The 13,622-nt window shown below is 36.3% G+C and overlaps 1 protein-coding gene across 2 annotated transcripts; it reads right to left on the bottom strand.

Moving 5' to 3' along the window:
• Nucleotides 1–914: 914 nt before the first annotated feature.
• On the bottom strand, nt 915–12,912 carry fray (oxidative stress responsive kinase frayed). Of its 2 annotated transcripts, none has more exons than XM_088186836.1 (2): nt 12,748–12,912; nt 915–2,536 (listed from the first exon to the last, which is right to left on the bottom strand). In XM_088186836.1, the coding sequence occupies exon 2, from the start codon at nt 2,454–2,456 to the stop codon at nt 936–938; it is 1,521 nt and encodes a 506-aa protein (XP_088042962.1). In that variant the 5' UTR covers nt 2,457–2,536; nt 12,748–12,912; the 3' UTR covers nt 915–935. The 2 variants fall into 2 exon arrangements, with proteins under 2 accessions (XP_088042962.1, XP_088042961.1); XM_088186835.1 differs by lacking the exon at nt 12,748–12,912 and adding an exon at nt 5,740–7,396.
• Nucleotides 12,913–13,622: the final 710 nt, after the last annotated feature.

The raw sequence follows: 13,622 nt of genomic DNA, 5'->3' as shown, positions 1-13,622 counted from the left end.
TGTACGCATATATAACTATATCTCTCACTTTCCCACTGTCTAGAAATAGAATTTCAAATTCCGTATACTTAAAAGAATCATAAGATACATAATTTATATAGATATATAATATAAATAAAATTTATGTTTTCATTATAAATGAAAAGCTGAATGACTAACAAATTATATATAAATACAGCAACAATTAATTATAAAAAAAATACGTTTGTTCAAAGTTTTAAAGCAGCGCCTTTCGGAACGGACAACGGACTGAAATAGCCGCAAAACGACCACACATATAACATTATGAAAAGCGCCACTTTAAATAAAATGAAATGCATAAATGCAAACTTTAGCAAATTGAGCACAATCGACTTGACATATTCTTATCTTAACTTCACACTCAGTTCCTTTCGAAATTACCACAAGGCGGGAGGGTACGACTATTTGAAACAATACCTGCAGAAGAAGCTTAAGAAACTTTATTTTATTTGTACATTTCCAAGTAGATAAGCAAGATTCTTAATGACTATTCATTTAATAATGCTGAAAGCTTCATTAAAAAAATAGGCGCGTATAATGGCTGGACATTTAAGCAATCGGTTCACTGTTTACTAAAAATTAGTTCAAAATCAACACGTTTAATATAATTTAATAGTAATAATAATTATTTGTAATGCTTAACTATTGACAATATTAAAACCCAATTAAAAATCAAAGTGACATTAAATAATCTATTTTAACTCGAAATAAATGTCACTAATAAAATAAGATTATTACGGAAAATTACACAATTCCCTAAAAAAATATAAAATCATTTAAGCCGCATCTGCAGGTACTGCTTCATTTATTTGCTTCTAGTTTTGAAAGCTTACAAATATTTAGCATATAATTACATAATATATATATAATATAAACTTTTAATTTTCCCATCATTTTAAAGCGTCCGACTACTACTAATCCGAGATGGAAAGTTGTGCGAATCCTATCAGTGCTGTGTTGTCGAAATGATCGTTGGGGTTGGCCGAGTCCAGGCGGAAGACGACGCATTTACCACTCTGCGAATCGCTTATCAGTTTCCCTAGATTATTAGATATCACGTCCACGTCCTTTTCGTTCACTAAACCGGCGATCTCCAATTCGGAGGCTATACCGTGCGCCGAGTCCTTGCCAGGCGTAAATTCGAATCGTATGTCGTCCAATTCCTTGCGACTGTTCCTAATCCGAAGCACGAGGTTGATCGGTCCAGATGGAACGACGACGACTGCGGCGGCGACAGCGGGCGGTTTCGGCTCTACGACGACTTCGGCGACGGAAACCTGTTCGGTCTCGGTGAGATCGGTGTCATTGTCGCTGCCGGAAGAGTCGACGTGATCGAGCCGATTCATGGGTCGATCATCAGGCGGAGCGTCTTCACCGTCCGAACTCAGATGACCTTCATCCTCCTCCTCCTTCCACACCCATTCCTTCGTATCAGTGCAGTAAACCTTACCGGAAGATCCCGGTTGTCTCTTGCTAGCTTTGTGCACCCTTGTCTCCATGCTTGGACCGATCGCTAAAAGAGTCTGAGTTAGATACTTTCTATCTTTAGCTTTTTTAAAAAACGGATGCTTCAACAGCTCATTAGCCGTCGGCCTCTTAGTCGGATCCTTCTGCAGACACTTCACTATCATCTTCCGGAAAGTCTTTCCATAAGCTTTATACTGTTCTCTCTCTTCAGCGCCCGTGTCCAGAGTAGGAGGATCGTTCTGCAATGTCAACATTAAGACTTTCATAGGAGGATATTTATGATAAGGAGCCGTGCCGGTCGCCATTTCGATCGCAGTTATGCCGAAAGACCAAATATCGGCTTTGAAATCGTATCCGTGATCTTGCTCCATGACTTCCGGAGCCATCCAACAAGGCGTTCCAACAAAAGTGTGCCTCACTTTCTGACGAGAAGCGTCTCTCCCGGTCGCTAACCACGCCGAAACACCGAAATCGGCAATTTGAACGGTGCCGTCCTCGCCGAGTAGTATATTACCAGCTTTGATATCGCGATGGATCTGTCCGTTACTATGAAAATATTCTAATCCTTTCAATACTTCTTTTAAAACGGTCGCGATCGTCGCTTCGTCGAACACACCATGCTTGCAATTGGTCAGTCGCATCTTATGCTTCATTATATCCAGCAGACTGCCGCCCTCCAGCAGCTTCAGAACCAGCCACAGCTCTTCACCGACGACGAAGCTCGTGTAATATGTGACGACGTTCTCGTGGTTGCAGCTCGACATGGCCTGGATCTCCTTGAGGAGTTCGTCCATCGAGGTGTTCCACTTTTCGAGGTTGATGCGCTTGATGGCGCATTTTTCGTTTCGGGGTTTGCAGAAGGCGCCGTGCACGTTGGCCGTCGCACCGACGCCGATGACCTCTCGCAGCTCGTAGTCCTCCTGCTTGTTGGACCAGGGGATGGGCGCGGGAGCGGAGGTCGACGCCATTCTTGAGTCGGTTCGCGGGCTCTACGTCAAAACTGAAAAGACCCTTCGCAGCGGTACATGACGATCGAGCTCGAACTTTTCTAAAACGAATTATTAAATAAAGATATAAGACCTTGCATATCGTAACTTAGAGTACATAGTGTATTTGCTATTGTATCTATTTCGTAAAATTCAAACGACCACATAAGAGAGAATGTTATATTGTAATATCAACGATACTATGTCCAAAATAATATAAAGTCATTTATTTCCAATGTGAGTCAAATGCCATTAGTTTTTTTGAGTTTGGAAGAAGTGGAATGCATTGAAATTGATCAACGAATGAAAATTTAGTACGGTGATATATGTATGTCTGTTATTCCAAAAAATGTACTAATGGACTAGAAAGTTCTGTAGAAAAATTAAATACCACTCACAATATATATAATATATATATATATACATTTTTTAGTACTTCCTTCATTAAATATATTATGATGAAACATTTGACTCAGCAATATTTAAAAAAAAAATGTTTTTTTTTTGTTCGTTTTGAAATCAGTTTTCTTTTATCTGCAATTGAGCAAATATGACGTAATTGTTATTATGTTCATACTTTCAGTTTTCACTTAATTTTTTTCATTTTCACCCATAATAAAAATGTCGTGGCCAGATATCAAGAAGTAGTAGCGATGTATTTTGTTTTTATTAGACAAGGGAGCTACTGAGGGCATTTGTGAAACTCACTGAGGTATTTTGCAGACTCGTAAATGCCACCGATGGTTTAAACGATTCAAAAACGGTGAAAAACAAAACAAAGAAGATTATAAAAAATCGACGAAGACGTGTTAACACTAGATTTAGATTTGATTTGTATCAGACATTATTTTTTCTGAGTTTTTTTACGACTTTTTATATTTAAACAATGCAAATATATAATTATATAAGCACTATTAAGCACTATTTTTTATATGGTCACGGGTATAAACCCGTCAAATTGACAGGTTTATACCCGTAAATCTAGTGTTAAAATCACTGATAGATCAGATCCATGCAAAACCATCAGAATTTATCACAAGAGATTGACTGTCCCCAGTCAATGGTAAAAGATCATTTAAAAAGATAAGGAGTTTGGCAAAAAACATAGATAAGGAATTTGGATCCCATAGTATCGCCGTCGGCCTTGGATCAATGTATGACAATTGTTCTTCATTGCTAAGCAGGTATGAAACTGATCCATTTCTGAGACGAATTCTTACTGGAGATCCTTTATATTGTAATAATACAATGGCTCTTTTCTTTGACATTAAAAAATGATATTTTTTTTGTATTTGGTGGGACATTTTGGGTATTATTCATTATGAATTATTAAAACCTAGTTACACTATCACAGCCGAACTTTATTGTAATCAATTGGAGAGATTAAAGACGAAATTATTAAAAAAAAATGAGCAATCCTATTTAATAATCAAAGGTGCATCTTACAACACGATAATGTAAAATTACACAGGACAAAACAAAGGAACTGGATCTGGAACATTTACCACATCTGCCAAATTCTCCTGACATAGCACTGTCGTTACGGTCTATGAAACATTCACTTCAAAAAGAAAACTCAGAAAATATCTAGATTACCCTAATTGTGGCAAAATATTAAAAATAGCATGGGGAATTATCTTTCAGAATAAATATTGAATCATTTTTTTTTCACTATAAAAAAATCTTTTCGATTTACTTAATATTTATTTATCTATATACATCAAGGGCGGGCGGTGATATACTTTCCCTCTCGATTGCTCGCGTGTTAGCTGACCACATGCTCTTATCTCTCACTCACTCTCGTCACTTAACACTTTGAGAAGGAAAGTATCTCACCGCCCGCGCCTGATATACATATATATATAAAAATGGATAGATACGTGGATGTATGTATGTTTCGGCATAACTATGGCATAATTACAAAAATTTCAACCAAACTTGGTACACACATGACTTACTAGCTAAAAAAAATACTGTGGGGTGTTCAAGATCCCCAGGCCTTTAGGAGTGGGAGGTGACATGTAAAAACCGATATTAGTATCGAATCCATAGTTTTCGGAGTCGCTGAGATGAAAAGTGACACACCGAAAGTTCAAGTCAACCCCCCATCGGCATGGGGGAGTGAGAAAGGGAGAAAAATAAACTCAAAAATGACCGATATTGGTGTCGAATCCATAGTTTTCGGTGTCGTTGAGATGAAAAGTGACACTTCGGAAGTCGAATACTGTGGAGGTTCAACACATCTTGGCCCCTAGGGGTGAGAGGGACTTATAAAAATCGACATCGGTGTCCAAGCCATAGTTTTCGAGGTTGCTAAGATGAATCGCGACACTTCAGAAGCTGTTTAAGTCCAAGTTTACAGGAAAAACAAATTATCGAAAATTAACGAGATTAGTGTCGAATCGATAGTTTACAGTCCAGATGACATTTAAGCCCAACTACTTTGATTTTTTTCCTGTCTAATATAAGAACATATTTGTAAATAGTGTTAGAAGTATATAGTTTTAAAGAACATAATAGTTCTACAGTAACAGAAGAACTTTGTTAAAATACCGACAACTTGATAATATTGATACCAACTGTAGCACATTTTTTATAACTAAGGAAAATCTGTACTTTCCTGTTATCGGAGGAATGATTGTGCGCAAATATCGGAGATCGAATACAATATATATAGGTGGAGTGCTTTTCCTATAGAAGCTGACAATTTTCAGTGGACGATTATTACTCGTTTAATTAACTTACACTTTATGTACGATTATAAGAACTTCGAATTCGAACAGTTTTAGAAAGAGATTTCACTTTCTTTTTGTATTAAGTGAACGTGAAATAGTAAAAGTGACATTACCCAAGTTATAACACTCTCCCCTAAAAAGTTTTTTAGATAACAATATATTTGGTTCAGATACGATAGCGAATACTAATAGATTTAAATATACGGCGACGGATAATGGTCGCTATGCGCACCGTTAAGGCCTACGGCCGATAATGGTCGCGAAGCGTGTCGTTAAGAGCGGTTTTTTCAACGGGTGACGTTTACATAACTGCGCCGGGCCGGAAAGTTTTCGGATTTCGGATGCGATTTCGAAACGCTAAACACGAAATCGATCGACGTAGCCGGTAGCGTAATCGCCGACGTCGGGAACGGGAGCCGGCGTTTGACAGCTGCCCCCACTCCCGCGTGACAGGTTAGGCCGGCGCCCCCGGGAAGAATCGGCCACGGCGGCGGAGGTCAGAATCGCTGCCGCTCGGGCTGCGGACTCACCTGGAGGAAAGCGGAACGCGCGCTAGGCGTCGTCGCTCGTTCGCTCGGGGCAGCGGGCGCGGCCCTGCACGTCGCCCGGCATCTGCCGCCGGCCGTCGCCCCTCTCCGCCCTTCCCCACCCCGCACGCGTCGGCAACGCGGCGACCTACTTTGCCGACATCGAGTACCTCCGGCCAGTGGCGCCCCCGCGGCAGCGACGCTTTCCAAATCGGACGCACCAATCGCTACGGCAGCCAAAGACGCAAAAAACAATCGTTAGATTACGATTCTGCGGATTTTATGCTAATCAGACGCATTATTTTCACATTTGATTGACGCGCAGTGTTGCCATTGTTAATTATTTATCATTGACCACCAAATAGTATTTATTAAAAAAAATGCTTTTTTATTCATTGTTTTTAAAAATGACTAGGTAGATTTTTGGTACTAGTTAGCTTAATCATCGTTTACGCTTTTGTGAATTTATTATATGGAATGGAAATGAATATGAAAATATGTAATATATAGATGTTGAATTTGACAGTCGCGAAACGTTCATTTGCTGTTCAAATACAAATCTAACTTAATTTCTTTAGTTGCGTTTGAACATCTCTGAAAACGCAGTGTGGAGTAACAACTGGTGGTTTTTGAGCGTTGCGCAGAAGTTATTTAGCAAGTACCGATTTTTCGGTATGCGAAAGAATTTTTTACCAGATCATGGTCATGCATCCGCAATACACCTACATATTAAATTCGACAACTACAACATATATGTTTATTATCGGACGGTTCAAAATTAAATATTATCCCAAAAAACACCCTAACAACTCTATTTAAAAATGTTTTCGCAAAGGTGGGTTGAAACTGTGCTAGATCGAAATGCACGATCGTGTTTCGGGGCGAATAACTAAAATTCGGTAAGTATAGAATAACATGCGTGATGCTTGTCAACACATTTATTTATTTTTAAATTTTATACACGTTTCTACGGATAATTTATGATTTTAAATAAGTGAAATGATGGTACAAAGATTTCATATTACTGATTCATACGCAAATGACCAATGTGTCATATACAATTCAAAACGCCGCATTAGTATCACAAAACCTACATTTTAAGGACATCAATTATTTAGAAAATAAAATGCAAAATTCGTTTGCATGTTTTTCCTTTTTAAAATATTTTATTCGAGGTCCAAGTGAAAATTAAATTAGCTAGTGAAAATACAAAATCAGTAATCGCTCTAATGGATTTGAATATTATCAGATCGTCAGCATACAAAAAACATACTATGACTGTGCAGATTTCACGCTAATCAAACACGTTATTTTCAAATTTGATAAACGCGCATTTTTATCCAGTGTTGCCATCATATAACCATAATAATTTTAATTAAATCCAAAACAAAGGGGAAGCGACATTTTCAATAATTATAAAACTTCTAATGTGTACAAGGACTTTTAATATAAATATATTATACATGCTTCATAAATTAGATAAGACGATGTTGAAAATAATATAAAATTGGGCAAAAAGTATAGTATTAAAAAAATTATATTTACTAGTTTGAGTACGGCCAGGGGAATATTGTACGGAATTGCGAATTTGCATAATAATATTTCTAAGATAATCTAAAAAAAATAAAATGTGCGGGTGTCCTCAATGGAATAAGGAAACGCCTTCGTACATTAAGAAATAAATTATAATATAAAAGTATTTATTTCATATTCTGTTTATGTTTATATTATATTTTATATGTATGTTATAAACATATTTGCTTGCTGTATAAATAATTAGTTGAATCAATTAATGAATAAATATTGTACATATATGTATTTGCAAGAACATGTAATACCTACATCTATTTATATCACAAACTATTAAAGTAATAAAATTATTAAATCCAGAAAATAATAATGAAGCATAATATTTTTATATGTATGCCTTTTAGACCCCTCTCCCTTTTAATTAATTTAAATATGTTGCAATATGACGAGTGTAAACCCAATGCGTTACAATGGATCAAATCAGTATCAACGGGGCTAGGCAATAAGTTCACAATCAATACTTCTAAATCAGTATTAAAACACAAGAATAAAATCCACATATGTATTCTTACAACTGGGGCCAGTTTTCAAAAATATTGTATTTTTTATTAATAAAAAATTGAGTCTGCTGTTGAGCTAGAACCCGCAGCCTCTGAATTATTAGTTTGGAATTTTGCGGAATGCATTGATAGTCTCGTTTTTGCTCTTTTTTTGATACTGAACGCGCGCAGTTCTAGAGTCTAATTTTTCAGAAACCGTTTTATTCAGAACAATACTAAAAACTTATTTACATTGTGCGTACATTAAACATATTATTTTACTATTTCTTAACGAGTACATCAATGCCAATGAATCACTTATTCGTGCTGTAAATTCACGACACCATTTTATCGTTCATCATAGTTATGAACAAGTTAGCAGTGCATTTCAATAGTTTTGCCTTTCGCATAGAATAAACGAGCTAATTAAATAAACGAAAAGTATAATTTACTCGGTAATTTTAAGCACACGCGAAACACAACGTTGCTGCAACTGAGGATCGTAACGTATTTTCGCGTTGTATCTTTATTTTCCGAATAATCCTCTTTTTGCAGTTTTACGGTGGGACAAAAAAGTATTAATCTAGATTTACAATAGATTGATATTTGATTGATTTCCGCAAACGTCTGATGAGAAACGTGGTGTGATTTAGAATCCATGCTCAATTAGAATGTTCTCCAACTGTCTGTATTAAATATGTCTATTTATTCAGATATTGTATATATTTTTTAATTATATTATATCATTCGTTGTAACATGACAGGCGTTAGTCAAATGCGTTACAACGGGGTAAACACAATCAAACTGACATTGGTCAGTAAAGTAGTGATTTCTATTTTATTAACAAAAATATTTTTAAATTTACAGTTTGTAAAAGCATAGATTATTACTGTTCATTTAGGCTACTATAAATAATTATCAATTAGGTAAAAAATAACTGTCTCGTATAACAATGCAGAATTTAGTGTAAACCGCAAGAAAAATTGCCGAAAAATGAATTTGAATCATATCTGTCTCCGGTCCAGGCATTTCGGTGCTCGACCGATTGCTATCATGACTATGATTAATCCGTCTTTTGAAATAACGTGAATATGTATTTATATAAGAAATATTATATTTATTTTAATTTTGAGATGAATGACCAAGTATAATATGAAGTCATTGAATATTTCATCACAACAATGACTCATTCCTCTTTTGTCCCGCCGGATGATGGATACCCACCCCTATGAGTCACTAACGACCTACTAGGGCTTCCCCTCCCAATCGTTCACCCCAACCACTTTGAGATAACTCATATTCTTCCTCAGCGAATTTAGTATTTTTGTAATAAAGCGTAATTTCTCTCTGAAAAATTAATCTCGACGCATGTAATACAGCGGATTCTTCTTTCCCTTTTTTATCGCACAAGCCTGGGGTCGTTGAGCCGTCTCAACGATCTCAGCAGCCACCGAAGGGAGGTCAACAAGCCACATAAAAACGGCATGAGGATCGATCTCACCCTCCCTCCTACCCCTCCTTTCTCATCTTTGAGCCTTTTGTGAGTCTACTTCCGGGTATTTCTCCAAAGTTTTTTGTATGGTTGCGATACACGCGACACATTAGCAAGCTTCGTATGAATATAGTTGGCAGTGACTGAATAGGGGTTTTAAAATATAAGCATAATCCAAAGTATTGTATGGCATAATCCAAAAGTATTTAAGAAACACAGCTAGCTAGCCGCATACGGGGCAAGTAAAATCCTCATGTGATTCACGAGAGAGCATTACATGTCCAAAAAGTGACTGTTTGGTGCGCATTGTGATCAAGCGGCGTCATTGGGCCTTACTTTTTTGAAAACGATAAAGGTCGGACCGAAATAACCGATTATTTTTGTTACGAAATCGAAGATATTTATGTGAAAGACATGTTGTTCAAACAAGACGGTGCAACTTGCCACACATCGGGTGCAACCTTGGACGCTTTGCGTGAAAAGTTCCCAGGTCGCATTATTTTTGTGTTTTGGTGACGTCAACTAGCCACCAAGACCATGCGATTTAACGCCGTTGGATTTTTTGTAGGGTTGCGCTAAGAATCGCGTCCACGCCAACAAACCCAAAACGTTAAAGCACCTAAAAACCAACATCCGACAAGTTATAGCCGAGATACCGTCCGAAATGTACGAAAAGCACTTTGTAAAGATCGGCTGCTGAAAAGGTCCAGAAGCGGGCACTTAATTGATATTATTTTCCATAAATAATGAAATACGTCAAATATTCGATTAATAAAAAAAATCTGAAAATATCCTTAAAATTTTTTTTTTAAAAGTTCAGAAACTGAAGTTGGAACACCCTTTACAATGGTCCAATTAACTCAATGGAGGCGCATTAAAGATCCAGGACCAAAAATGTACGATAAGTTTTTGGGACATGCCCACTAAGACTACTATCATGGCCAATGTGCTTGGACCAAGCCGAACTGGAATTTTATGCTCGTTTTTATACCACTGGCGATAGTGATGTACGGACGCGGGAATAAGCTTATTTGTTGTTTAGCATTATAAAAAATGAAATCAGTGATTCAAATAACAATAAAAATGTTTCACTAATTCTTAAAACCCGATAAAATGATCTTCTCGCGAAGGTGAAGGCTTCATGCCAGAAGAAGATAAAATCTCTGACTACTTCTCGAGGGGAGAAGTTGAATAGTTCTTCCCGTTTTTTTCGATCACAACGGTATAGTATACTACAAATTATAACCACTAATATAAAGTATTATTCATTTGCGTGTGATAAACCAAAAAAGACAATATGAATTTTAATCAAACTAATTCATGATTTTTTGACTAAAAGCGACAGCGTCGTGATGCCGCAGCCACCTTTGCGACTTTTTACTGTTTCAGCCGATAAAAAAACCATTGAAATGACACAATTTTTCGAGTAATTAAAGGCAAAATGACTAAATAAAGACATATGTTTAAAATAATACAGTCCACAAATGTTTTGCGGATTGAAAGTAACGCTAGCATAAATGTATTATGTCCGGGGCGCTACTTTGAAGGGGATAACATTTATGAAGAAATTTTTTTTTAGCGTACTACCTTTACATCAAGCATGAAGACCTATTGACAGTTAATTGATAAATATATCCGTCTACGCTCCCGAACAATGGAGAAAGACTGGAATTTTTATATTACAATATTATAATTGTGTATAATTGTATGAGAACGACTACGCAGGAAGCACGCGTGACTTGGCGAAGACTTTGACTGAAATAGCGCCATTGTGTGTGTCAATCGTGAGACAATAACCCGGTGAGATAATAATAACAAGGTCGAATAGTTCCGAAAACTTTGACGAGACATCTTAATGTGCTCGGCAAAGTTTAGCTCGGAAATCGTTTTCCCAGGCTGGGTATACGTGCTACTTCTGCATGGCGTGTATGTAGCTAGCCGGTCGCAAATGAGAATGAAAAGGTTGAATTTGCATACGACATGAAGACCTAATGTCAGCTTCAAGCGTATATAACACTCTTATTGTAACTTATGAATGCTTAGTTCAACGAGGAAATAACATTCATATCCAACAACAGCTGTTAATAGTTTACAGTTACAATTCAATAGAATTTATAATTGAACTTGATGATACGTTAATGTAGTCTTTAGAATAGCAATAGTAAAATAAAACTACTGAACAACACCATGTTTGCCACAAAAATAAGATAACTTGATTTAAACTTAAAATTACACGCTCATTATAGTTGCATCACCAGTTTTATTCGAATTTTCATTTTTTTTTTATAATAGATTTTTAATTATAATGAGTAAAATTGTAATTAGCGTGCTATTTTATTTATGCGGCAAAATAGTGCAAAAATATTTTACAATATAATAAAGTGAATCATAAAAGAGAAATAGATTTAATCTGTCACATTGACAGTTGGCCACACTGCAATGCACAAAAATAACATTTAGCCACTAAGTGCTAAATATCTAGCGACTATGTTACACAACGCATATTATATTTATAAATATAAAATGTAAGCGCAGTGTAATTTTTGTCATCAAAGTAAGCGAAGCGTTACGCCCGGATCAATTTGGTGACTTCCGACATCTTCGGCGGAAGAACAGATAGATGACGAGCAGATGAGCCCCCACTCCGCCCACGTTGTCATTAGGTCATCATCGGCTCGGAGATATCCCCGGTGACATCATCCTGATTGTCTAAGCGCGACCAAACGGTCATTATGCAACTTAAACGAGGCAAACACGCTATAAATTTGGACTAAAATCTCAAATATGACGGCCATTTAATTCCCCCTTTAAATTATTTAAACCAAAAATGTCAAAGAAACCATTCTAATTGGATAAAAATATATATGTATATAAAAAATATGAGGAAAGATCGAGTATCAGTTTAATAAGCGAAACGTGCGAAAGAAAAACGGATGCGGATTTTCTTCTGGCGCATCTCCAAATGTCGGCGTATTATCTCACGTATGACCCGGGGTATTGCGACGCCCGTGGCGTCTTACACAATACGTAAAAACTTCCGTTTGAAAATAAATCTCCCCTTCCCATCATTTTTATATTCTATTCAAGAAAAAAAATATGATGAATCTACCATTGATGGGTTTTTAATACGTTTTAAATTGTGAAAGACTAATTCAATATTTGCTGTAATTTTTATTAATATAAATTTTATACTAGCTATTGTGATACGTGAAATGCGGAATATAAAAAAATAATAATTACATAACCCCAGCGGACATTTTGATTTAAATTGATTGATAAATAAGATGTGTGGCTTAAAGAGGTGATGGATATACCAAAAAATAAAGAGGCACTGTATATTTTGCTTTATCGTTAATTAATAAGCATTTTATATTGGGGGGCGGGGATTTTTGACGTCAGATTAATAAATCTGAATTGAGATGTATATTTTTTATACATATTATCATTACCATTTTTTCGGGCTAGGCCGCCGCCGACCGGATTATTCGAAGCCCGGGGCCGAACTGCGTTTGGGTGTGAATTACTAAACTGTAAATACACGGTCGACGACACGCGCGATTTCGTCTCTTGTTTGTACACGGCGTTATCTGTTTGCATTTGCGAAACAGGCGGCGAGAGCGTAAACAGTGAATATCAATAGTGTAAACCGACCACGGGCGCGGTGCGCTAATAAAGCGGCTAAACGCAGCGGCAGCTCTGTCAATTAAAAATGCACACCCGATGTAACGAGCACAATTAGAACAACCCCAGTGTGTGGAGTCAAAGCGCGCGAAGCGGAAAAATTGAATTTCAAAATGGCGGGCACTCTCTTTAAACGTATTTTATTTCGCAGCCGGAATTCTAAATTTAATAGTAAAGTTATGTCTAAAATAATCTTAAATAATTCAAATACAAATAAAGAAACAGTGAATCTCGAATATATTATTTAATCATCACATCATAAATTATTTTGTCAAGTAGTCTATAGATTTTGTACCAACTTATTTGATAATAAAAATAATCTTGTGTATTTGCACTGTTTTAATAATGTACTTTTTGTCGTCGATTTGTTTAAAACTCTATGTTAAAAATGGCCTGTTTTTTGGGTGAAAATCTGAATACGTTTGTGGTCAAAACTTATATTTCATGAATAAATATTAAATAGTTAGAATTCATATTAATTGGGTAAAATTTATATTAAATGCCATTATTACAGTTCATTGGTCAGTACTTATAAAGAAAAGCCAGAATTTATATTATATGATCTGTATTTTAACCTCAAAATCAATTTTATGTTGACAGATGGTCAGCATAATAAAATTCTGACCAAGATTTAATTTTTATT

Source organism: Plectrocnemia conspersa, unplaced genomic scaffold (assembly GCF_051122295.1).
Source record: "Plectrocnemia conspersa isolate PC_06_02 unplaced genomic scaffold, ASM5112229v1 ptg000005l, whole genome shotgun sequence".
Taxonomy (NCBI): Eukaryota; Metazoa; Arthropoda; class Insecta; order Trichoptera; family Polycentropodidae; genus Plectrocnemia; species Plectrocnemia conspersa.
The sequence above is the reverse complement of the archived record's forward strand: the minus strand, read 5'-3'. Positions and strand labels throughout refer to the sequence as shown.